At 41.8% G+C, this 27695-nt stretch overlaps 1 protein-coding gene across 1 annotated transcript; it reads left to right on the forward strand.

Moving 5' to 3' along the window:
- The first annotated feature begins 19829 nt into the window (after positions 1–19829).
- Positions 19830–23630, forward strand: LOC147436213 (replication protein A 70 kDa DNA-binding subunit A-like). The gene is made up of 2 exons (XM_086489109.1): positions 19830–20282; positions 20535–23630. Exons 1-2 carry the CDS (start codon positions 19906–19908, stop codon positions 22798–22800), a joined length of 2643 nt encoding a protein of 880 aa, XP_086345235.1. The 5' UTR covers positions 19830–19905; the 3' UTR covers positions 22801–23630.
- The last annotated feature ends 4065 nt before the right edge of the window (positions 23631–27695 follow it).

The following is a 27695-nucleotide window of genomic DNA, read 5'->3' on the forward strand; positions in this document are numbered from 1 at the left end:
CACTATGATGCAATGTAATGCTATGCTATGTTCATGCAATACAATGTTGATGTTATGGATTGAAATTTTTGCAATTATTCATTTTCACGTCATCATAATGCCGAAATTTTTAAGAATTGTTGGCGCATGAATTTGATAAGTTTCAATTGTTAATTGATGATTGTGGATTGCTAATTGGGTGCCTAATTGAGTTAAGTGCATGCTTGGATGGTCAATTTCAAGTGTGTGTGCACTAAAATCAAGTGTGTGTGTGTGTGTGTGTATGTGTGTGCTAATTTTAGGTGTGTGTGTACTATTTTGCCCATGTTTGAGCACCTAGAAATCAATGTGTGCGTTATGATTTTGAAATGTGATGATTGATTGTGTTGTGCTCATGCCTAACTATTGATCTGGGAAGTCACATTACAAATCCGACAAGTTTAACCCTTTTGTGTGCGCACCTAAAGATTGGTAAAAACTGCCAATTTTTTAGTGTGTGTGTGTGCCTAAAAAAGTGTTTAATTTGCATGGTTAATTCAATGTTTTGATTGCATAAATGATGTGTGTAATGATAAAATGCTGCATTTTTGTGCTCAAAACAGGGATTTACACACTCTAATTGCGTCAAATTTTTACCTAATTTTGTCGGTAATTTTGCCGGTTTAATCGCCTGGTCTTGATTTTTTTTTTGATAAAATTGTTGGCAATTGAATTGATGTGATTTTGGAAATTTTATTTATCTTCACTATTCCCCAATGTGTGGAAAATTTGTAGAATTTTTTTGGGTATTTTTCGGATAATTTTTGCATAAATTCCATAAAAATTTGATATTGCAATCTTTACGAGTTATTTTGTGTGTACGTATTTACGGCATCATTTTGTTTGCATTTGTGCCCTCCGTGGTCAAGTTTTGAGCGTTTTTCTATTTTTGGGGATCGAGTTGATATTTGTGTCGTAAATCGCATTTTCGATAAAATCTGCTATTTTCGGTGTGCTTTTGCGTGTCGAAAATGATCGATTGTGAATGACAATGAATTTCTAAGATTTCTAGAATTTTCTGAAATTTTTTTGGACTTTTCTCGTGAATTTTGGGATTTTCAAGTAAATTTTAGCGTTTCAGCTAATTTCGGACTAAAATTGGCTTTTTTTGGATATTAAAAAATTAAAATTTTGAAAAAAGTTGCTTCGACGAGCGCTAGCCGATTGATCGCGAGCGTGCCTTTCGGCACATGAATGGTCTCCCGCTTGCGCGTTTGCAATTACCTCCTCCTCGGTTGGCGCCAAAAGTCACCTCTTCGATCTTTTGCGATAGTCTCCTTCGACATTCAAAACTCTTCTTTTTCTTCTCTCTTGAATAACAGGTTTGGAGTTCAACTCCTCGTCAGCTAGATCTTTAAGGTCTCTTAGGATAATTTCCTACGACGTTAAAAATTCTCCTCTTCTTCTTTCTTTCCGTTAAGTGTGAATCCACTCTCCCCCTCACACTCTCATTCTCTCCCCTCTCTTTCTTCCCATGCTCTCCCTCTCCACCTTTACCTCTCTCTCTCTCTCTCTCTCTCTCTCTCTCTCTCTCTCTCTCTCTCTCAGAGCTGCCCACGCGTGAACCTCTCTGTTTTTTTGTCCTATTAACACACACACGCTCTCTCCTGTCAAGCCATACTCTCTCTCTCTCTCTCTCTCTCTCTCTCTCTCTCTCTCTCTCTCTCTCTCTCTCTCTCTCTCTCTCTCTCTCTCTCTCGCGTCCGCGTGACCCGCGTGGCTCTGCCCGCCGGACCCGCGTGCCCTGCACACCTTCGCTGGCTGCAGTCAAGGGCTCACCGTCACTCACGTTGGCAGCCCCGGAATCAGCGCCCCTCTGTGCCCGCACGTGCGCTGTCCCCCGGACCCCGGTGTCAACGGCTCCTTGCAAGCTGCAAATAGGTAAGCTATATAAATTTAATTTTTTTAAAAAATTAAAAACACAAAAATACTTTAAAAACACAAAAACACAAAAAAAAGAATTAAAAAAAGAAGAAAAAATTTAATAAAATGGATAAAAATTAACCAGAAAAAGGGAAAAGAAAAACGTAAAAAAACTCACAAAAATTTTAAAAAGAGTTTTAAAAAATCACAAAAAATAGGAAAACATAAAAAAATCACTAAAAAAGTGAAAACATCTTAGAAAATTCTATAAAAATAAAAAAATTGAAAGAAAAAATCACAAAAACAAGTTTAAAACCTCAAAAAATCCATTAAAAATCCTAAAATTCACCAAAAAAAAAATCCCATAAAAATAAAAAACACATAGAAAAAACATTAAAAATTCAAAAACTCACAAATAAATTTAAAAACACTCACAGGTAAATCAAAAGTGACCAAAAAATCATAAAAATTTGTTAAAATTTCATTAAAAAATCCAAAATCGTCCGAAAAATTCAAAATAAATCAAAAAAATTCTAAAATTACCAAAAAAGTTTGTAAAGTTCAAAACTTTCCCAAAAAAATCATAAAAATACTAAAAAATTTAGAAATTTTAAAATTTCACAAATAATTAGGAAAAATAAAAAGAAAGTCGCCGGAAGTGCCAGAAAAAAGACAAAAAAAAACCAGAACGAGCCAGAAAAAATCAGAAAGACTTAGAAAAAGCCAGGAAGTGCCAAAAGAACCCAGCGTAGCAAAAAAATCACACACCGAGTAAACAACACAAAAACGAGTAAACCAAAAGCCAAAAAAGAAAGCCGGAAAGCGTATCGCACACCGAGCAAACACCGCAAATCAAGCAAATTGGGCCAAAGCGAATCAGATCAACCGAAAAAAAAAGCAAGCAAATCGACCAACTCACAGCCGATTGAGGGGCAAATAAATTGCATGCGAGAAATGAGCAAGTACGAGTAATTGTGCTGCAAATTAGCTTCCAATTGGACGAACAGGCACAACTCACGTTGGATTGCAAATTAAACTGTTCAAGGCCCAGTTTTCATTGTTTCAAAAGATTGCAATCAATTCTAACACTGTTCAGCTAGAGTTAATCAACTCTTGTGAATCTGAAGAGCAGTCAGCTACAAAAGTGCTTTGCCACAAGCAGTTTTATCGAAACTGAGCAGATAAATAATCAATACCAGAATCTGCCAATTGACAGTTTTTGTGGATTGATTCAACATGGACTTAAATCAAGCCGAGAGTTCAACCGAGCAAGCTAATAGCAGTGGCAACACATGCATAACTGCAACAGAGTAAATTTTGCAGCTATATGGCTATAATGGGGATAAGGTTTTGTACACAGATACAGAAGATCATAGGTATCTTATGAGCAGTAAAAGCAGCACAGGAGCCAAGATCTTATTGATCAGAGTAAAGCCAGATTCAGAGAAGTCCCAGATGTTCATTGACTTCGGTGGAGCCAGGTATTGCAAGCTCAAAGATGAGGTGCAGATAGAAGTTTAAAAAGTCAACCCAAGTGGTTATCCAGAAACTTGCACAAATCCGCAAAGCATCCATTTAGTGCATATGCAATCAGGATCGTTGTACATGGATTACGATGGTCAGATCTATAATCGAGAACGAGAATTGCAAGATCCAACAGATCAACCAATAGAAGCCAGTCTAATTGGAGAACCAAGCCAAAGACGGTACAAAGGTCATGATGGAGTAATCTACAGCTTGATGCTCAGTGTTTTGAAAGAAGATGCCGACAACTTGGCCAACATAGAAGCAGAAGCTTCTCAGCAAGAGCTTGACATGACAGAACCAATTGAAATACCACCAATCATGGCGTATTGCTCAGATTGTGGACAAAAAGGTGGACATTTTTCTGAAGATTGTCCAAGAAATCCAGCCAATAGGGACACATCAACCGCCAAGCAAGGTACAAAGCAAATTGGAAATGTGAATCTTGATGTAAGTGCATCTAACTCGTTGCTTTTAATGCAATCAGATGATTTTGCATTACCATTAGAAGCACCAGCAGAAACACTCCAAGTTCAAAATCAACATAAGGATGCACAGGCACCTGAAAAGCTTAAAATTGATTCTTTGAACAACAAATCTTGCATGAATTTAGTAAAGGTGTCGAGATATCACCAAAGGTTGAAAAGACTGTTAAATTTGCAAATGATTTTGCATCCACTGTCACAAGTGTGCAATCATTCACGAGTCTAAGGGACACATCAGACAGAACGATGTTAGCTTTGTATGGCACACATATTCATATGCACACTATGTAGACCAAAGAGGAAAGTTGTACAAAAAGGATCAACCTGTGTTTGAACGGCCCACATACCAGCTCATAAAAGTGCGTCCAGTGATACATCTGAAAGGATGGTTCATTTTAGTGGAAAGAATCTATTATAGCCCATCCTCTCTAGAGCTGAAGGATATTACTCAAGTGAACCCAGAGATCTGTTCAGAGCCAAACTCTCCTCCATCGGAAATCAAACTTTGAAGTTGTGACCAAACGAGCATATACTTTGACCAAAATAGTCGTAGATATAGACGAGACTCTAGCATCTATGATGCATTGGGGTCATGAAACCACAGAAGCTCAAATCATAGGAGACCCATGGGATAGACAATAGCACGACAAAGATAATGTTATTTATAGCTTGACTTGGGGAAAAATTTGCCATGTTTCAAGGAGATACATAGGAAACTATGTAGAAGGCTTACAGATGCCAAACATCAACAGTGCTAAAGGTGAGACTAAACCAGAGCCAAACAATTTTGAACTCTTACAATGAAGCAAGCTATAGTGATCACCCTAGGAAGGGGGGAGCTGCAAATCCATCAAAATCAGCTCATGTACCAGGAAATGCTACACCAGTTAGAAGCCCTAGAGCCTCTAACCAACAGACCTCTTCAAAGCAAAAACCATTGCAAGATCGTATGGTTGTTGGAAGTTTCCAATTGGCCCAGATTCCATCAGAATCTGCAGACAAATGTTTATATGAAGATCATCAGGGACAAAAGTTTCAGTTGATCTCCACAAGATAGAGTCAAAAGCCGACAAGTCCAATGGTGTTCAAACAGTTACATGTGATCAAGCTCACATATACATATCAAGATGCACATGGTAACGAATACCAGCAAGATTATGACCTTGTACAAACCCATATGGATAGTACGACTGAAGTCAAAGACTATTTGAAGATGGTGCAAAGCCTCAAGCTGCCAGAACAGGTGACAAAAAAGTCAAAGTCAATGGGAGCTAAAGTTCAAAAAATTCACAAAGGTCACCACCAGAAAGTACAATGGATCTTTCGGAGGAGATTTTTCCAGAAAGTACAATGGATCTTTTAAGATCAAAGGTTACGCGGATGCAAGAGGACAATGCTCAACAATTGCAAAAAAGTGCAGTATCACAGTCATACGAGTCGACAGCAACAGAAGCAGGTGGTCAAAGCAAAGAGAATATAGATAAAGCTCAACCAAAGGACACATCCATAGCAAAAGCAATCAATTCAGATACAAATCCTGAGAAGATCAAGTGCAACATTGTTGGTGAACACGAAGAAAAGCTGTCAGGTGAAGTAAAGCTAGATTTTCAGTTAGACAAGAACCTCATGTCTTTTCGCACTTGGAAAAGATGTGGCCAACCACAACTGGAAGATGCTCCTGAATTTGTGAGCATATCAGGAAACAAACGAGTAGAATGTTGGGGAATATCTCCACCACCATTGAAGTAAGTTCACAGATTATCACAGCTCAATTTCATGTGAGCACAGCAAAGGATATGCCAGACAACATCATAATGGGAATGCCAATGGCCCAGAAGATGTTAGACATACAGAATGCAAATAAGATGCAGTCTTCAGAGACAATCAAGAATGAAGACCAAGAGTGGTCACTCGCGGACGATAGCACAAAGTCCACAAGCACACTTAAAATGGAGACCGATGCCAAAGCAGATCTTATTGAAGATGATTCATCTCCATCGAGCAGAACTTCAAAAGAGCTTAAAGCAAACCAGGCAATAGCAAGCGCAGATCAAACATCGCAAAGAGCAACCACAACAGCTATTGAGCAGAGAATGCCACCAAAGTCAAAAGTTAAGAAGAACGGGTTGCAGACAACCAAGAAGAAATAGGAAGCCCAAAGATCAATCAGACAGTGCCAGTCGAATCAGCAAACAAAGGTAAAGCTAAAGTGGACCTTCCACCGACTAGCAAAGAAGTTGTGACAGCATATGCCTCTACATCAAAGAACCCTCATGGATCAGCTTCTTCAAGCAAGTCAGGCTTTCAAGGCTTAAAGTCAATTGCTGACCCAACGGAAACCTCAAAGGGGACGCCCAGAAAAGCAAAGATATTTCAGCCAAAGTACTCAAGAAAGCAAGGGAAAGTCAAGCAAGTGTTTGTTCAGAGCAGTTCAGTCAAAGTCAATGATCCAATTTGGATTAAGGACAAAAAATCAACACAAAAAGACAAACACATGGGATGGATAGCATCACAATGGAGCTTAAAAGAACATGAGTACTATGTAGGTAACACACATATATGGGTGCCAAAACCGCAGGTTAGGGCATATGAAGTAACTTCAAGACCCTCCCAAGAAAGAAGGCCCACAAGGTATCAACCTCGACAATATCCTAGGATACCTAAGCAACAGATATACAATAGAACAACATTGAATGATGTTAAAGTCTACCACAACACTCAAGAGGATACAAAACAAAGACGGATCTCAATTCCTCTTCAACAAGGATTCTACACGGTTATACAAAGATTTGGCTACCAGTCAACCATAAGCCAACTGCAACCACACTATACCTGCATGTAGATCTCAAGAAATCAACAAGACCTAGACTGAAGCAAAGTCAACAATGGAGAAACAAAGGTCATCAAGAGATTTGGATTCCTAGATCTTCCAATGCTCCGAGTCAAAAGCCAAACGCCGACAGTGGACAAAGGCCTACAACAACATCAAAGACTCCTATCAACAGGCCGACATGGAGAATCAAACAGATAATGGAGTCTTCAAGGTCAAAGAAGGACAACCCAACCAACGCGAATGCAGATTCGAAAAGGATCAAACAGGTATGGCAAAAGAAACCTTCAATGCCAACTTGGTCCTTCACTAATCCTCTTTTTGAGGATTCAAGCTTACTTTTACCTGAAGCAATGTTTGTAGTAAGCACAAGACAGTAAAAAGTCAAGTCGCCAATGTGCAAAAAACACTCTTTAGCATAGTCAGAGTCTAGTTGTTGAGCCATAAAATGAGCAAAGCATTAGTCCCAAAGCTTCAAGTCATATTAAACTCTGTGCTAAGAGTCGTAGTTATTAGGCTTACGCTCAAGCTGGAAGAATTGAGCATATTTAAGTCGTGTCGCTCATGCTAGGTGAGATGAGCATAAGAGTCAAAGTCTATTAACTTACAATTGGTGGAGTGTAGTAGAGTCCAACTCTCACGCACAGTGCACAGTGAGATGAGAGCACATATTTTCATTGACTAGAAGATTTGAGCATATCTAAGTCATGTCACTCATGCTGGATGAGATGAGCATAAGAGTCGAAGTCTATTAACTTATAATTGATGGAGTGTAGTAGAGTCCAACTCTCACGCACAGTGCACAGTGAGATGAGAGCACATATCCTCGTCAACGAAAACCATTCTTAAAGGGGTGCCAGCTTACAAAGCCATGTCAAATGCTTTTATAGCTACACCATCTTTTTGAATAACCCCTCAAAATCATTCTTGCACAGCATATTGTTCCCCATGCATTTCTGTGTATACATAAATAGGATGTCCCATCATTGGACATATGCATTAGAAACTCTTTTTTTTGCTTCCACCTATGCACCTTGAGTGGACTACAACAGAAAACAAACCAATGGCATGCTAACCAACAAAGCCATGTAGTGGGGTCACTACTGGGCAAATAGGAGGCTTGGTGACTGCCCAACGCTCCCTATCGCTTGGTGTTGACCTAGGTGTTAAAGCCATTACAAGCGACGTCAAAGACCTTGGGGCACGACAACTGTTAACCCTCACGCACATTCCTATCACCTAAGACGGATGCCGTATTATTTATTTGGTAGATTCAGGTACCGGGCTTGTCGGTCCAATAGGAAAAGGGTCAGAGTGATCGTCGATGAGAGATGCACTCTAACTGGAACATTCAAGGGATTAGGTGGCTAAGCCTGGGCGCCCAAGTGTGAATGGGGCGAGCTCATATAAAAGTCAACTAAATCTAAAATTCACTCATTCTCTCATTTGTGCAATTGAAGAGTGCTCTTGCTCCATCTCCATCTTCTTCTTCTTCATCTCCTTGTGTGTGTGTGTGTGTGTGTATGCGTGAGAGAGAGAGAGAGAGAGTGCGATCGAGCATTGCGGCGGCACGACGGCGGCGAGGCGGTTGAGCGCGGCGTAGCGGCGTCTCCCTCTTCTTTGCGGCGAGGAATCCTTCACGATAGCAAGCATATAGCGGTGAGTGACACACCATCACCATCTTTGAGCTTACTAGTTTAGGCTTGTTGTGTGCTTGGAGCCATTTGTGGCTCGCACACAGTGTATCGGCAAGTTCCTTGCATTGACACGTGCGACAGTCGCGCACATTTTTGGCACCGTTGCCGAGGAATGCCATACACTAAGCTTGAATGGCACTCTGTGCTTCTTTTGTGGTGCAATTTCAATTGTAGAAAAGGTAGGGAAGGAAGGTGTGTGTGTTGAGAAGAAGGATTTTGTGTTGCTACTGTGTATTTCTTTGTTAATGAAGTTTTGAAAGCTTACTGTGTTTTCTCTGTGCTAAGGTATTAGTATTAAGGTTGTTAGTTCTGTATAATGTAAAGTACAGTAAGTAGGAAGTAGATCTGTGAGAGCTAATGAAGTGTGTTAGTGTGTAACAGTAGGTATATTAGTTGTAAGTAGGTAGGTAGAGTGTGTGTGTGCTCGCACGCAGGCCGCGGCGACCTTATCCAAAAAAAAATTAAAGGTAGGACCGGGATCGAGAATATCTCCCAGATCCAAGCCCAATCTCACGCTCAGGCTCAGGCCTCAGTTGCCCATTAAAATTACGTATTTTAGCTTCACACGTAGCTAAAAATCGAATTTTTTTAGGACCAACGAAGCTTCAGGTGATCGAACATTGTGCTGTAAAGCACACCGCGACCTTCTGAGTGATACGCTCGTTTTGAGCTATCACACACTTTAATAAAAAAAAACGATCATTAAAAAACATTAAAAACATTTTTAAAAAACGAGTAAAAACGAACGCCTAAAAAAGTAAGCGGTTAACCTTCGAGGTTACTCGTCGATGCTTGTAGGTTGTCAAAGGCACATGCATCTGCGCTCTGGTTGTGTGCTAGAGACGGAGCAACTATAGAGAATTTCGACTTACACGAGTTCTTATTATTCACCTACCTTAGGTTCCGGACCCTCAGCGAGGACCCAAGGTAGTACAAACCACGACCCAAACATAGCAGCTAGTGACTCTTCCTCTGACTAAACGTCATGGAAGGTTTCCCAATGCCTAATCCCGATAGCTCAAGCCAAGACATGCATGCCATGGGCCCGCGGTCCAGGCCGAGCGTGCTTAGCCGCTTGAAGGAAACTTTTAGTAGAGCCACTTGCTCCGAACATGGAGCTAATGATGTAAATGACGGGGGTGGGGAAGTAAATTCTCCATTCATGACCAATGTAGACCCTATGCCCTTAGAGTATGTGCATGTGAATACTTCATTCACTACACCTCCTAACTCTTCAGAGCTATTCCCCTCCGAGGTCATATTACCCGATGGTAGAAGCCTTGCCGAAGTGCAAGAGGTTGAGCAATATATCATTGCGGCTAGGGAAAAAGAAGTCGAGAGCTTACGCAAGGCAGAGCAACGAATAGAGTTAAAAGTGAAAGCCCCTATGTCAATATCCTTGCTAAGAGAGCAATCGAGTGCTCTTGACTTAGCAACCGCTAAGGGCCAATCCCTAGAAAGCAACATTGCATCTAGCTCAAAGGACACCCCTAGCACCTCAATCCTAGATGGAGCGTTCCTAAATGAGAACTGGGAGTATGAACTACAAACGGAAACTCTAACCGACCTATACACAGGTCACACCTATCACGTGGGTTGGTTAGATGTCCTACAAACCACAATGGGTGCTACTAGTGTGGAGGATCAACAACAAAGAGTTTGTGAGGTCATCCATAGGGTCATTGAGTTAGAGAGACAAAATAAGGGGATCAACATGCCTTCAACGGGTCTCATGAGATTCTTGGATACAGGGAAGGCTAAACAACCAACCTTATCGCAAATGGAGACTCCCTCAGTAAATCTGATGGATCCTCCATATGTTGTTTCGCCAGGGGTCTCATTGCAATCTGAGCCCACAAGTGATAGCTTTACCTTTCCAAGTCTAGCTCATCTTTCCCTTGATGACACCACGACTACCATGTCTACCCCAATGATGGGCATGCCAAGAAACACGCCATGGACCTCATTTGTTAGTAAAGCACCACTACATGGTAGCTCAATGCCTGCAAACAGTACCTACAAGTGTGTACCAATCATATACACCCATGGGTCCTCGTACTCATGTAGCCCCTACCCCCCCCCATTGTTTCAACTACCTATGCTCCACAACCACAACACCCAAGTTCTTATTTCCATGGGACCATACCGGCTAGCATTTAGCATGTCACATCCGATGTCTTCTACGCCTAGGGCCACACATATGAACTTTGGACCACCACATGGCACAACATCGTACCCAACGTGGAGCCCAAGGGCTTCCTATGCGCCAAGCCCAATGCCAATACCTACTCCACATGTAGTCTCTGGAGCGCCTTCACCCACTGTGCCTCCTCACTTAGGTGACTTGGCAACATTTGCTCAAGCTATCAGTTGATCTATTGTTGAGAATATGCGTAACACGCCTAATAGAGAGCCTAGAAGTAAGGCAGTACAAATAGCCAAGCTCACACAAAAATTTAGTGAAGACGGGGATGTGAGAAAGCATATCGAAGTGTTTGAACAAATATGCGATTCTCTAGGAGAGCACAATGACCTGCATAAGAGTAATGCTTTAAGCCTAACCTTAAGTGGGAAGGTAGGGGATTGGTATAGAACCCTAAGGGTGGAAGAAAAAACGATTTACCCTACTCTTAGGAGACTGTTCTTGAAAGAATACATACGAGAGGGAGTGCTTTGGGATGTAGCCTCTCAGCTCTAGAAAGCCCAACGAGAGAAAGGAGAGTTGGTGAGAGACTTTATTAGTCACTTGAAGCATTTGAATTCTTGTTGTAATCCAAATGAGAGCTTCAACAATAATCAATTGCTTGATAGATTCATTAGGGGGTTACGACATGAGGATATCTACAATGGCTTAGTCATTAGAGGTATCACCACTTGGGAAGCAGTCACCACCAATGCGATCCAATTGGAGGATAATTTAATGATTCAAGGAGAAAGAGTGTTTGTTGAGCCTAAATCTATTAGCCCGCAAGCATCAGGGCATCAACCAATGACCCTAAAGCCTATTGCTAAGGAGCCAAAGATATCTGAGATGACTTAAGCAAACCTCACCAAGGCTATTCAAGAGAGTCTTAGAGACAATCGTGCACTGCAAAACAATCATATGTATCCAAGAAGGGAGCAACAATGGTGCTCAGTATGCTATGGACCGCATAGTACCAGTGAATGCCCTACTTTTAGAGTAAAATTCAATGGGAATTGCAATGCCTGTGGAAGGTATGGTCATCAAGCTAAGGATTGCATAGTATTTAAGCGTGCGATGGCCAATAGACCAACCTTAGCATGGACATACACACCTCGAGTGCCTGCATTGATGCCGGCCCCACCTCTTGAACAAACAGCACAACACATGGTCCCTAGGGCCCAAAATGTTGTTCAAACAACACCCTTACCACCTCCAATGCTAGGACCGCAACCACCACATCCGAGAATCACTTCTATGAATCAAGTGGGTTGTGAGTCATCTATTGCTTGTTTGGAAGGCTGTGAGGAAGATATAGACCCTAATATTGCCTATGGGATGGATGTGCTTGAAGAAAGTCCACAATACGACATGGAGGACTATTGGGGACAAGTCAAACCCGTATATCAAGTAGCTGCTCTTGCGACAAGAGGCCAAAATATCAATTACACTGCTAAGAGACCACCTCTTCAATGCTATGAGTGTGGAGGTCCACATCCTGTAGCCGAGTGTCCTATTAGGCTACAAAAGAACACCACACTAATGCAAACCAATCAAGTGAGCACGTCTACAATGCTGATACTCATGTGTAATCGATGTGGCATAGATCATTTGATTGCCCAATGTCCAAATAATCCAAATGCACTGAAGATCAAGCCATTAAACTTGACTGAGGTTACCGAGGAGCCATCACAAAGTACACCTGTGGTACCAGTAAACGTACTCACACGATCGATACTCCAAAAACAAAATTATATTCTTGAGGAAAGAGACACGGCACCAATTGCTCAATCTCAGAAAAAAAAAAGAAAACATGAAGGAAGAGATCGCAAAAAGCAGCGAAGTCAGACCCCAGTTCAAAGACCAACATAGGGACTGGTGACGACCCCGTATATATGAACGATGCTGAAGAGGATTCTGATTCAGGTGAAACCATGGAGACCAAAACGACCACTAAGATAGAAACCAACAAGGAAGATCTTCATGAGCCACAATGGCCAGGATCCAAGAAGAAGATAAGAACTTATCCAAACCCTATAGAGGAGATTGAGCGAGTTAAGCAATTAAGGAGTTTGGTAGAAGATAGCCAAAGGGATCTAGAACCAGCACCTAGGCAGATCCAGATTACAGACACCTGTTCCCTACGCAACAACAACCTCACCAAGTCCATAGACCCTTAGCCATACCTAGTGTCACCTAAGAAGAAAGTGACTTAAAATCATGGGAAAGTGGGCGTACTCACTTCTTGATGGAAAGAATGTTTACTGAGGGACTACTTGATCCTATCGAAGAAATGGAGATCCCATCTTCCCCACGTCAAGGGACTGAAGCCCAAAAGGTGCCGTTAAACATTGCTAAATTGATGGATTTCATGTCTTCAGAAGTTAGAACCACCATCATGTCCAAAGTATATAAAGACCCTGAGCTAGTCTCAGCTCTTCGAGCCTTCCTCAATGGAGAACTGAAGTTTGGGCTACCACAATTTGCACATATGGATGGAGTTGGGGAGATGCCAATAGAGGAGGAACACTTAGATCCACAACCCAACCTAGATGAGAACCTTGTTATAGAAATACATGTTAACAAGTTGGGACAATACTTTGAGGGTGATGAATCCAATGTGCCCATACCAATCACTACTAAGGGATTAACTGTGAAGGGAATCCTTGATGGTGGCGCTGGGGTTAGCATTGTGACTAAAAATTGTTGGGAAACTATGGGAAGACCTCACCTTGCAACCACGACCATAGTAGTGAAGATGGCCAATGGGTCTATTGTTAAACCTATTGGGATGCTAGAAGATCTCAAGATCAAGGTGTTTGGACATAAAATAAGGATTACCTTCATTGTTATGGATTTCTCCAAACACACTATGGCATCGGAGATGATCTTAGGACGTCCTTTTACGAGGGAAGCAAAAATGGTGCATGACTAGTCTAAAAATCATGTCTACCTGCAGTTCCAAGATTTTTTCATTAGAGTGGATCTTGTAACTGGTCGAGCACATCCTCTAGGAAACAGGTTTATAATTGATCATAGATCTGACACAACAGTCCACTCGGCCCCATTGCAGTATTGTTACACGTGTAAAGCGGACACTGATGTTGGGGAAGATTCTCCTTATATGGATGTACTATTTAGGATGACTGAGTCGGACAATGTGGATTGGGTCCACCTAGCGGCAACCATAGACACTTGGGAAAATAGGGGGACGACCTTGGCATGAGGGGGATGAAATGCCACCACTCGTACCCTTAAATATGCTAGAAGCACTGCATATAGCTTCTGACAAGACTCATCCTAATATAACGAAGAAAACATACAAGTGGGTCCCTAAATCTTCTTTAGCGACCATGGTTGATGCTAAAAAACAGAAGCCCACATTTTTGGCGCCTTGTAAGAAACGTCCCACTCGCTCCAAGAAATGTAAGGAAACGTGGCGTTGGATTCCTAAACGACTATTGGAAGCCCAAGGCTACTATCAAGGAAATGATCAAATCTGGGTGCCAAAACGTAGATTGTGTTCTTACTTGTCACCTGACCCATGTGAGCCCAATCTTGTAGCTCCAAAACAAATCAACGATCGCGGAAAGAAAAAAATCACAGAATGCTATACACCCGCTCCAGAGCTAGTTTGGGTACCAAAGAAAGAACGATCTGTTCCACCTAACGTAGGAAGGGGGGAGTCCCATGAAGCTTCTAGCTCCTCATGTAATGCATCCATAGAGGTAAAAGCTTCTCCACAGCCTCCACCTACAATAGTGGACCTCCATAAAGCTACAAAGGAATCCACACCTCCCAGTGTTCAAGAATCACCTGATGAACCACTTCAAGTTCGATCATGGGAGAGTACCTTACCACCCTTGCAACTCGATGAGGCACCTAAGGTAATAGAAAACTACTGAAAAAAATCCTCACCTATTACCAACTGGAACAATTGGTTTCAAAGGGTGACGAGCACATTTCAAACAGTATGATCTACCCAAGGAAGGGGGGAGTGTTTGCTAACATCCATCATCCACTCACTCCCCTCTCAACCTTCCTCCCTGACCTCTTAATGTCCCAATCTTAGGGAATGTATATATAAAGCCTTATACTCACAAAAAAACAAAAATAATAAAGAGCAAGAGCAATCAGCAAACGAGTATGCACAATAAAAGTCAAAGCATTGATCAGACCTACACATTCACATCTGGTACACTGAAACAGAAACCTATATTATAAAACACCTTTGATCCTCATCACTCGAGTGATGGAGGGTAGGTAGGATTAGTACGATATGAGTGTTTTTGTTTTAGAGTTTAGTGATTAGCAAAGTTCTTTCTTCCCACTGTTGTGCCTCCTAGAGGTATTATTTGTGTTTCCTTGTGTATACAAGAACGTGTTTCTGTGGTTAGGATTTGTACCTTCATGGAATCTTTCTCTCGTTCACTCTTCAAACCAAGTGCAATTATCAACGCAAACAGGTGTTTCTTGTCCATTAGCATTGCCCCTTATCTTTTTTCATCCATGTTTGTCTGCTTTAATTGTGATTGGTAGCATAATATTTAGCGCATTTGCTTACCATCAAACATTAAATTCAATGTAATTTTTTGTCATAATCAATTGTCTAGGTTTCAAATCAAGCAGTCTGACTAAGCTAGTTTGACCAAGCTAGGCGTTAGAGATCTTCTCTTAATACCATGGGGAATGCCTTCCTAATTAACAATGGTTACTTAGGTTCTTAATCCGATTTAGGCAGCATTGTGTGAAATGTACCAGGGCTTTCTAGTGGGCTTAGTCCCTATTGACCTTTAGCTTAAGTATTATAAAGGGAGTTTACTAGTGTGATGAGCCTGGGGAGGGTAACAGTGTTATATGACCCCCCAAAGTTACAAAATTAAAATGCTGAAAACGAACAAAAAAAAAAAAAACAAATCAAAGTACCACAATGTAAAATCTTAAGCTGGAAGAGAAATCTCAGCTTGATTTGGTACTCCACTCACATGTATCGCCTATGGTACTAGAGCCCTAGAGGTTCCCAGTGTGGGCACTTTTCCTTGAAAAGCAAAAAACCCAAGGCATACAAAATAAGCATGCACATCAAAATTGAAACAATGTGAAAAGACTTTGGGGGGTCAAAGAAAAGGTAATCAGCCAAGCGATGATTTTATGAGAAATTCCTTTTATCGTAGCTTAACTACAAGGTCTTCTAGGTATAGCCTCTAGTCAGCCCTCGAACATGAAATACTTGGCTCTCACGATTAAACAACTTAATTGACCAGAGAAAATTAAGAAGCTACCCATTGTATTAATAGTCGATCTCTAGTGCCTTTCGACCGTTAAATTAGCGACCCCAGACTTGTTTAATTTTTTACCTTTACAACTGTTTATGCGTTTGATTATATTGCAATTTAATGTTTATTGCTGACAAATGGTTTAAAATTCTGTTACCAATCAAATTGTTTTCCTACAACCGCATATGCCTTTTAATCGTATATGAGAATGCAACTACTGTGCCAATGTTGTTTGATTTTGTAGTGACTGAAGAAGGCTAAGGACATTCATCTCAAATGCTCTTCCACCTCTACGAACGAGCTTCAACTCAATAGCTTCCGAGAATGGAATCTACATCAGGAAGCGGGGCATGTTAACCCTCACGCACATTCCTATCACCTAAGACGGACTCCGTATTATTTATTTGATAGAGTCAGGTACCGGGCTTGTCGGTCCAATAGGAAAAGGGTAAGAGTGATCGCCGATGAGAGGCGCACTCTAACTGGAACATTCAAGGGATTAGTTGGCTAAGCATGGGCTCATATAAAAGTCAACCAAACCTAAAATTCACTCATTCTCTCATTTGTGCAATTGAAGAGTGCTCTTGCTCCATCTCCATCTTCTTCTTCTTCATCTCCTTATGTATGTGTGTGTGTGTGTGTGTGTGTGTGTGTGTGTGTGTGTGTGTGTGTGTGTGTGTGTGTGTGAGAGAGAGAGAGAGAGAGAGAGAGAGAGAGAGCATTGCGGCGGCACGACGGCGGTGAGGCGGTTGAGCGCGGCGTAGTGGCGTCTCCCTCTTCTTCGGGGCGAGGAATCCTCCACAACAGCAAGCGTAGAGCGGTGAGTGACACACCATCGCCATCTTTGAGCTTACTAGTTTAAGCTTGTTGTGTGCTTGGAGCCATTTGTGGCTAGCACATAGTGTATCAGCAAGTTCCTTGCATTGACACGTGCGATAGAGGCGCACAACAACCGACAACGGTAAGAAAAAAATTCAATGGAGTCAATACTGAGCGAATAAGACGCTTGGAGACTGTCCAATGTTCCCCATCGCTTGGTGTTGACCCTGCTGTTAAAGTCCTTACATATGCCAGCAAAGACCTTGGGGCATGATAATCGACAACGAAAAGACAAAATTCAGTGAAGTCAATACTGAGTGAATAGGAAGCTTGGGGACTGCCCAACGCTCCCTATCACTTTGTGCTGAACTTGGTAAAACCGACGATGAAGACCATGGTGATGTGATTATAAAAATACAATCAAGTCACTACTGGGCGAATAGGAAGCTTAGGGACTGCCCAACGCTCCCTATCGCTTGGTGTTGATCTTGCTCTTAATGACATTACATACGACAGTTGAGTTAATACGGGGCGAATAGGATGCTTGGAAACTGCCCAACGTTCCTTATCGCTTGGTATTGACCTTGGGGTTAAAATCATCACATGCGACAGTGAAGTCAATACCAAGCGAATAAGAGGTCTGGTGACTGACCAACGCACCCCATCGCTTGGTGCTGACCTTGGCAAATTGGCGTTCGCCCAGTACACTTCCACCGATATCACATTTTTTAATTCCTTATCTATCAGTGAATAATCCATTCAGTACTTTATTATTATTTCCCATGCTAATAAGTACTCCAATAACGCGTGTATCCCAAAGGCACTTTTTTCCCACTGGGTTTTTTCCCTTTGGTCATCCAGGTATTAGACCCTAATTTAGGATCTCATCATTCTACTTCCCTTGTATTTATATGTACCACTAGTTTTACAGTGAGGCACACTGTTATCAAGTCTAGAGTATCATTTCCATGTCATAATTTTATTTTGTCAATTGCAAGTCATTGTCATGCCAAATTTTTTTACGGGTTATAGACACTGCCACACATAAGTGGTAAGACCTCCCATTTCTGTTTGGTTTTGAGTTCTAGTTGTCTCACTCTGATAGTTGTACGAGGAAGTACACATACACACGTATGTTGTTGTCAAGGGGGAAGGGGGGGGGGGGGGGGGGGGGGGGGGGGGGGGTTGTGGGGTTTCCAAGCCCAAGTGGTGTCAGGGTTTTCACCGTGGGTACACACTCTTAGAGCATGTAGTATAACCTCAGTTCTAGTAGAGTATGCATGGAAAGTTTCTACCTAAATACATATGTAAGGTTCTTTGAACTAATTATCAATATAGCGAGATGTTCTTTTTCGTGTGGTGTCAACCTGCCTTCTCTCTCTCTCTCTCTCTCTCTCTCTCTCTCTCTCTCTCTCTCTCTTCCATCTCCTTCTCATTTTTCTCTTGCTCACCATGGATTCTTATCTTCGATGGCATCCACCATAGCCCCAAAACCAACAATCCCTAGGACGCTAAAATATATTTTTCTTTGGGGTGTATTTGTTGGTAGGTGTGGGTGTGAGAGTAAGAAGACAAAATTGGAACAATCTTTCTCACCCTTTGTGGTAGGTTCATTATTTGAGTTCTGATTTCAGAAACAAGTCTCGAGTTCAAGACTCATTATGAGATCCTTGAAGTTGTTCCTATGGCGTCAAGACTTCTCTCTCTCTCTCTCTCTCTCTCTCTCTCTCTCTCTCTCTCTCTCCCCTCTGGGACACTAATTGACACCTCTTTTTTTGGAGGGGATCCCAGCCAGTTGTTGATTGTGGACCGCTTGATTCATTTGGAGAAAAATATATGGATTGGGCAAGGTTTGACCTAATGGCCTCCACTTCATGGAGCGAATTACTTACCGCTATACCAACTCATGCGTTTTGTTATGTAAGGAAAAATGTAGCATTACATTAAGTAGTTTCGGCACGTCCGTGATCTACTTCACACTAAGTTTACACCAGGTTCACATTTAGTTCACACCACCAAAATGCAATGCATATACCTTGCAGAATTAACATTTAGTTCACACCTAGTTCACATTTGCCCGAGTTTACACTTAGTGTACATCAAGTTCACATTCGAGATCAATGGTCGTGATCTTCAACGACGCGATGCAACCATAAATCCCCTCTAAAACTTAGGTGGATCATTAGTGATAGAGCCCCCCCCCCAAGCACTATCTAACACGGGATATTAAATGAAGCCAAGGCGGTGGGATCAACGGCGGAGAAGTACGGACACGAAACTAGAGACGTGGGCAGACGTCGGATGCAAAAAAAGTAAGCAAGGACATGAAAAGTAAACAAGCATGAGAGGGGGTGAACAATGACCAACTTTATAAGAATGGGAATTCACTTGGATGAACAAGCATGAGAGGGGGTAAACACATTCCAACTTTATAAGAATGGGAATTCACTTGGATGTCAACAAGTTGCATGTCCCTGCATGGTTAGCTCGCCGGGCTATCAACTTCGAGGTGATGAGTTCAAATCCTTGGCCGCCGTCATCGTTTTTTTTCTACCCTTCCTCTGCCTCGAGGTCTATGCGCTTCAACTTCGATCGTCGATCCCACCGCTTTGGGGTCATTAAAACCTCGTGTCAAACAATGCCCCCCCCCCCAAGCACTATATGACACGGCTCTGGCTAGGGGGGATCTAGGGCCCAAATTTGGGGGCGCGAGGCGGCTTCAATCTCGGCCGTCGGATCACGCAATGAACTCGGGGTGAACTAGGGGTGAGCAAAAATGGCGCCCCGAGTTCACTCCTAGTTCACCCGCCTCATGGGGTGTGGGTTGAACCTGAGACATTTCGGTTGGCACAGGAATGCCCTACCACCACGCTAGCGCGCGTCGTTGTCCATGTTGGCATGGCACATGATCATACCCTAGTTTAGGCGCCCTTAGTTCACCCACCCCTACCTTAGTCGCCCCTAGTTCACCCTTAATTCACCCACCCTTGGTTCACCCCTAGTTCACCGTGTAATCCAACGGCTAAGATTAAAGCCGCCTCGCGCCCCGAAATTTGGGCCCTAGATCCCCTGTGACCCACAGCGGGGCCATATAGTAACGACCCCCCCCACCCCCCGCAACCCCCCACATTCCTTCCTTCTCTCTCTTTTAATTGTGCGCGGCAGGCAAGGGAGGGCGGGAGAAAAGAAGCGGAGCTATGGTGGGAAACGCATGCTTCTTAGGCTCGCAGAGCTTCTCTCAAGGGTAGCAGTATTCGGCGGCCCTTGCCCTCATCGACCCGATCATCTTCTTCCCTCTTCGACCTCTGCGCAGATGGCTATGGCGGCCTCTCTCACGCCTAATGCTATCCTTGCCCTCAACAGCGGCGAAACCGACCTTCAGCCTCTCGTACAAGTGCTCGATGTGCGGCAAATAGGAACTGGCCAGAGCGTCCAAGAACGTTATCGGCTTGTTCTCTCTGATGGCAACTATGTGCAGCAGGCCATGCTCGCTACGCAGCTCAATGAGTTTGTGAAATCTGGCCAGGTCCAGAAAGGCTCCATCGTGAAGCTCGTGGAGTATATTTGCAACACTGTGCAGAGCCGCAAGTAAGCTTTTCTCCTTTTCCCATGTTTCATGATCCTATGTCATTCCTCAGAGTTTTCTGCTTGGATAGGTAAGCATCTCTGCATGGTATTGTGCCCGCCAGTTGTGATCTTTCTCAATTGGATTCATGTCTTCGCCTTCATGATGTCTGATCCCAACATGGTGCAACTTTGTTACCACCATTGGTAGTTACCATGTCAATGGTCGCTGTTTCTAGTAGCCATACCTGATACTTATCTGGATGTTGTGTACAGAATCATAATTGTACTCAGCATGGAGGTTGTGGCCTCTTCCGCTGAAATAATCGGGGATCCTAAGCAGCCAATTATGAATGCTGAGACATTAGCTGCTGCCACTGCAGCTAATCAGCAGCCCCAGAGGGTGGCAGTGCAACCACCTACTGTTTCTCCACAGCCTCAATCACTCGGTCATGTAGGCAGTGATGGATTCAAAGGTGGGCTTGCTGGTGGACCACATGTGAAGGATAGTCCTGCCCCTTACAGCTCATCAATGAGCAAGCCAAACCATCCTATTGGTTATCAAGGGCCAGGATATAGCTCTGGACTTAATGCACAGGCTCCTGGAGGACGTGTGGCGTACTCTAATGGTCCATCAAGCACGTATGGTCGTCCTGTTACTGCCCCTTCTTATCAACCAGCTCCTGTCTTTGGCAATCGAGGGCCCATTGTGAAAAATGAGGCACCTGCACGAATAGTGCCTATTGCTGCTTTAAACCCTTATCAAGGTAGATGGACCATTAAAGCAAGAGTTACAGCCAAAGGCGAACTTCGTAGGTACAACAATGCCAGGGGAGAAGGGAAGGTGTTTCATTTTGATCTTCTGGATGCAGAAGGAGGTGAGATTCGTGCCACATGTTTCAACAATGTCGCTGACCAATTCTATGAACAAACTGAGCTTGGAAAGGTTTACATGCTTTCAAAGGGAACCCTCAAGCCAGTGCAAAGAGCCTTCAACCACTTGAAAAGTGAGTGGGAGATTCATTTGGACAATTCTTCAACTTTGGAGCCATGCCATGAAGAGGATGGCTCCATACCACGTCAGTTATTTGACTTCAAGCCGATCAATGAGATTGAAAACATGGAGGCAAATTCTATGGTAGATTTGGTTGGAGTTGTGGTAACAATCAATCCTTCCTCTACGATTATGCGAAAGAACGGCACAGAGACGCAGAAGCGAACCCTTCAGCTTCGGGATACTTCTGGTAGGAGTGTAGAAGTGACCATGTGGGGTTCGTTTTGCAATAATGAAGGCCAACAGCTTCAGGATCTTTGTGATTCTGGCCAGTTTCCAGTTGTTGCAATTAAAGCAGGTCGAATATCTGACTTCAGTGGGAAAAGTGTGGGGACTATCTCATCTAGCCAGATTCTATTGAACCCCAATCTTCCTCAGTGCTTTGAAGTAAAGGAGTGGTTTGAACGAATCGGTAGAAACACTGCCTTTCAATCTATTTCCAAAGAAGGTTCGAGTGGCAGTCGTCCAGAGATGCGAAAGACAGTTGCTCAAATCAAGGATGAAGGACTTGGTCGGTCTGACAAACCAGATTGGATCTCGATGAAAGCAACAATCTCTTTTATAAAGAATGATGCCTTTTGCTACACAGCTTGTCCTCTTACTGTCGGTGAACGGCAGTGCAGTAAGAAGGTTATCAACAATGGTGATGGCACATGGAGGTGTGATAAATGTGAAAAATCTATTGCAGAATGTGATTACAGGTATCTGCTTTCTGTTCAAGTCCAAGATCATACTGGCGTTACTTGGGTTACTGTGTTTCAGGAGGCTGGGGAGGAGCTAATGGGGGTCTCCGCAAGGGAACTCTATATGTGGAAGCAAGATGAGACTGTCAAATTTCAAGAGTTGATACAAAAGTTGCTTTTTTCTCAGCATCTGTTTAAATTGAAAGTGAAAGAAGAGAGCTATAATGATGAGCAACGAGTGAAGAGTACAGTAATCAAGTCAGAGCGGCTTGATTTTGCAGCAGAAAGTAAATTTCTTATTGACCTAATCGGAAAGCTATCAAGAGGAGAGCCCATTGGTGGGCCAACACCTAGTGCTACTGCATCTTTGAATCCAGCTTATAATGTGAATGGTGGTTCTACATCTGTAGGAATTGCATCCATGGGACACTCTGGGGGATATGGAGGAAGTTCATATCCGACCTCTGGGAATCCCAATTCTGGTGGAGGCTCTACGGCAAATACTTATGGGACTGGGATATCATGTTTCAAATGTAATGGTCCCCATTTTGCACGGGAGTGCCCAAATGACAGGGGAACGAGCCAACAAGGTGGCAATGCCAGTGGCGGATTCAACAGTAGTGGTGGTGGCAGCTATGGTGTAGGTTTGAATGCTGATGGTCCAATGGGCAGCTCAAATTCTTGCTTCAAATGTGGTCAAGGCGGGCACTGGGCCAGAGATTGCCCTGGTCAAGGTGGACAGAGAACTGTCCCTAGCTATGGTGGTGGCTATGGGGGAAACCCGGGGTTCAATAGAGGATTCTAACATTGCCATTACGAAGAATGTTTTCTCATTAAATCTGCTAACAAAGATGGGGTATCTAAATTAATTTTTGGAAGTTTGGGATTCCCCCGTTGGCTAACTTTGTCATGCCATGTGGTCCGGGTTGGATATTTTGTGTAGATTTGATCGAACCCATTACAGTGTGAATATCATGTTCCAGTGCAGATATTGTAAAATAAGATTTTGGATGTGCTTGTCAGCTGGTTCTTTGTACCCTATAGTCTGGGCAGGATTTTCCACCGAACATTTAGCTTAAAACAAGTGTCTTCGTAGAGGAGACCTCAGCCTGATAGGTGCTCTCTCTCTCTCTCTCTCTCTCTCTCTCTCTGCAGTAACAGCTTCGAAGCATGGTTCGATTTCCTTTGAGCATTTGTTGAAAGCATTGAATCTTGGCAGCTGTGTGAAGAATCTTCTTGTCATATGTTCTGCTGCTTTATACGAGGAAAAGATGGAGGTTGCAGAGCTAGCAATGCAAGATCGTCATTAATCGGTGTTTGGATTTAGAGATCCTTCAGAAAGACTTGTTGCATACATGTGTGAAGGGCTCGTAGCAAGGCTTCATGCTTGTAGGTCCCTATATACATGGCATAAAAATTTAGCCCCTTCTATTAAAGTTTTGTCAGCTATGCAGAAACGTTATGAAATATGCCCATACATCTAGTTTGCAATTGTTGAAGCATTTAGAGAGGAACCCATGGTTCATGTCTTTGATTTCCTTATACATAGTAGTTCTCTCTACAGGCTTTGGTGAGCAGGCTTGACATCCCCCATGTATTTGTATTAGTGTTGTTGATGATCTTGCTGCTTACTCTTATCCTTTGGGAGGTATGGATGCTGGCTGTTAAATTGAGGTTGGTGTGTTTTGCAAGCAGGCTTATTATTTTTACAACGTTGAATGTAAAGATAAGCTTAGCAGCAACTACCGCTAGCTTAGCAACGCTTAGCTTTTTGTGTGCACTTGGATTTTAATGAGTTTTTTTTTCTGATTTTTTTTGAAGTAAAACAGCTATAGGGTCTGAGCTCTCTTCAATCCAAGGTTCACTAAAGAGTTCCTTTTAGTCCAAGGTTCTTTAGAGAGTTCCTTTCAATCCAAGGCTCTGAGCTCTCTTCAGCCCAAGGTTTTGAGTTCCCTTGAGTCCAAGTAAGGCTCTAAGTTGTATTCAGTTTAAGAGCAGCTCCCTTCAGTCCAAACATGGCTTAAGAAATACATTACAAATAGGCGGTTTTATTCTATGTAATCGAAGCATATTGAAAAGCTACAATCAACAAACAAAGGCAGAAGAAAGAGGATAAAAAGAGGATCTAGTCTTGGGTTCCTTTTTTGGTTGGGGAAGTCAAGGGCCATAACATAAATGCAAGAGATTGAGATGGTATTCTATCGAAAGCATAGAAAGGAGATTGCACAATGTCATGTTAAATGTTTGTGTTTGTGTGTGCATGCTAATTGTGTCGACTGTTCCAGATTGGACTAGACCCTTTTGCAGACCCTTATGGTCTCTTACTATTCAAAATGCGAGGAATGACTGCACAGTGTTTTCTTGAGTTATGTCATTATCTACCAATTGGATAATTAGTACCTTTTCCCAACATTGTCATCTTTCTTTTCCATTTGAGGTTCTTCTTTGATGTTCAAAATCATATTCCTCACACTACATTGTGGTACGCAACCTTTCCACATCTAAAAAGTGCTTGCCATCCGTGCTTATTTTTGGCCTACCTGAAAGGCAAGGCCATAGCATTGGTTACCCATTTTGCCCTAACTAAACTTCTAAATCTATTCTCGTCCTAGAAAGGATCCAATTGATAGACAAAGAGAAATGTCATTGATATGGCACAACGCAATCTATGAAACATGTCTTTTTTCTAGCTGATTGTGCATTGTTTGATGGGAATGAAATATATTATTAGGGGTTTTCAATACTGGCCATTTATTGTGCCCATAAAGGAGAAAAAGTTAAGTGTCACTCCATTGCTTTTGGCGTTTGAAAGTTTAATATTGAACATTGAGTGTTAAGGTGTAAATTCTCTTGTGGCTTGTCAATTGTGTATCTCTTGGTAGGCTTAGTAATTTGATCACTTCTTCTAAGTATTTTGAGTAAGTAGCAACATTTTAATTGGGTAAGGTTGCTTGCTTAAACTCGACTCATTTTGCAAATATGCTTATCAGCTAAATTCTTAATGTACATAAACTACTAAAATATATTGAGCTTGACTTTTGAATGAGAGAAACATTGTAAAAGAGCGGTCGCTGGTCAATGACTTCCAAAGTAGAACATAATTCGTGACTATATGACATGGAATATGTTTTCAAAACATGGAGATGAAGGAGATAGTTAATATGTGCTGGTTTGTGGGCATTGGATTGACTTGCACGTCTCGATGGACGTCTTAGGTGTGCCATCAAATAGTAACCATGTCTACTTTGAAAACTAGGGCATCTTTACATATGCATGTTTCATGTGGTAGCAGCTTTTTGTTCCAAAAGTGACCGTCAAGGAATGCACAGAAGCGCAAAAGTGTAAGAACCATTTTGAAGGACATATCAATTGACCATTATTGATTACCCAAAATGATAGCATACAAGAATCAAGTCTCTTTGGTATGCATTCTCTAATTTGCTACTAAGCTTTATATTCTTACTCTTTTCTAAAGGGGTAAGTCGTCATTTCTTTAATTGTTCATGAGATATCAAAGGTCAGCTTGTTTTCGATACACCAACATGGAACATTTAATCTCAAAGGTCAGCTTGTTTTCGATACACCAACATGGAACATTTAATCAAATGCTAAATTGTGCTAAGCATGCATGTGTCTGTGTTATTGAAGGGACATGTTTGATTTTTAGGTTTCCCTTGTTGATTTGTTTCATTGGGTCAATCTCTACATCATTGTTTGTTGGTGTCTCGTCATGCATGTGGTTGAAAATATGAATTTTACATAAAAGGTTCATCACAAACACCTTACATACAAAAAGTTGGAAACCTACATGGAAGTTTGCTATAGCTTAAGGTCTTCACAATAAATCCTTCTAAGTTTGAAGGTTTTTTCCCTTTTAATTTTAACATGTAGAAGTAGTTTAAAAATTTACAAGTAAATTATAGTAGATCATGGTTTTTTTAAACACTATAATCGAACATGAAGTAAAATTTTTAACCTTGTCTCAAGAATCCCACAAGTAGTGTTGTTGTACAACCTAGATGATGTGCTTTAGCCTACAAATGAACATTTAATAACTTTGTCAACTAGGATACTTGTGTAGATCGTCGATTGAAGAATCACAGTGATCATATACAGATGACCAATTTAGGCAGTATGCTATAGATCACCAATAGAGGCCACACAATCTAACTATAAAAATTGTTGATGGATTATAATTAAGGATTGAGTAGATTACCATTATGATTAAGGACAATTGCTTTCAAACCTGAAATAAGAATTAAGCAATGATTTGTTATTTCATTGGTGTAAAAATATAATCTTATGTGTAAGTGTTGTTTATTGGCATATGAATAGATGCAGACCGTGAGGACTCATTCACTTTCAATGATGTCCACCTTTACATTTCGTAGGAACATCAACAATTAGCTCATATGAGCTTAGCGTATGCAAACTCCATAATTAAAATAACATCTCCTATTTTTTTCCAAAGAGGGACACACTTCTAGTTTTGAGCACTTTGATTTTAATTAATATAAAGACATGCACAAAGAATGTGCTTACTAGCGCATGGGGTTAAATTGGACTCAATCTTTGAGTATTATGTTCTCTAAGTAATCTTTGTCTCTGCATCCTTCACAATGTTTGTGTATCATCCTCATGTACAATAGTGATATTAGAGTTTGAGCAAAGCAAAAAGAAAGGCTTATCGATGGTAGATCTTTGAACTTGGAAACTTTTTTCTTTGTCATTCAGAAATGTCAACCTTATGATGCCATACGACCAAGTTGGCGACCAAGGCATAACAACTGTCATTGGCTACTAATAGAGGGCATGCCCTTGGAACAATGGATGCAACAATCCATCTCAAAAGAGAAAGGAGGCCATAAACTCACCACACCAAGGTTCTGAGGCAAGTGTCTAAAAAGGAGTGCCATTAGTGCAAGAGCCTTTGATTTGAAGGCATCCTACAAGTTATTTGTGGCATGGACATGTTACAATGTACCAAAGGATCTAGCGGAGGCTATACACTCTTGACAATTAGACCAGTTTCGTTGGAAGCATATGAACTATCCAAGGCAAGCACCAAATCTGTCAACTACGAGGTTGGGATTCCTAGTCAAGCTTTGAACCTATGTGTGAAACCATTCATGAGCTTTTATTCATGAACTATCTATCACTTAGGTAATATACTCATGAGAGATCAAGCTAATAGAGTCTCCATTGAAGAGAGTGTCAATTACTTTAGGATATACCAATTTTCCACTATTCTTGCCTACGTTAAGGATATTGATACTCTGATGAAGGAATTTGTCAAGGATTTCCTTAAAGGGGGCATAAAGCATAACATAGTCTCAACGATTCATGATTTTAAACAAGAATTAGGTGAAACTATGAGGGACGTGGCTATTTGCATGAAACAATATGTAGAAACACATCCTAGAGCAGAGTTACCTATGCATGAGAGACTAATGTTGTGGTTCATAAAGGGCTTAACCAATAAATACCTAAAAAATAATGTTCATCTAAAGAAATCTTGAACCTTTGGGAAATGCACTAGAGATGCTATTGACTTGGATGACGACTATGAAGTAAGTGCAACCACCTATGAACCTTGAGTGCAGGAAGAGGCTTCAACAAAGTTGAACTTTTAGACCACCTCCTTATAGACCTCCATAGGTGCAAAATCTTGGAATGTACAAATGTGACCATCTAACACCT

The sequence above is a fragment of the Adiantum capillus-veneris genome, chromosome 18 (assembly GCF_014529385.1).
Source record: "Adiantum capillus-veneris isolate H3 chromosome 18, ASM1452938v2, whole genome shotgun sequence".
NCBI lineage: Eukaryota > Viridiplantae > Streptophyta > Polypodiopsida > Polypodiales > Pteridaceae > Adiantum > Adiantum capillus-veneris.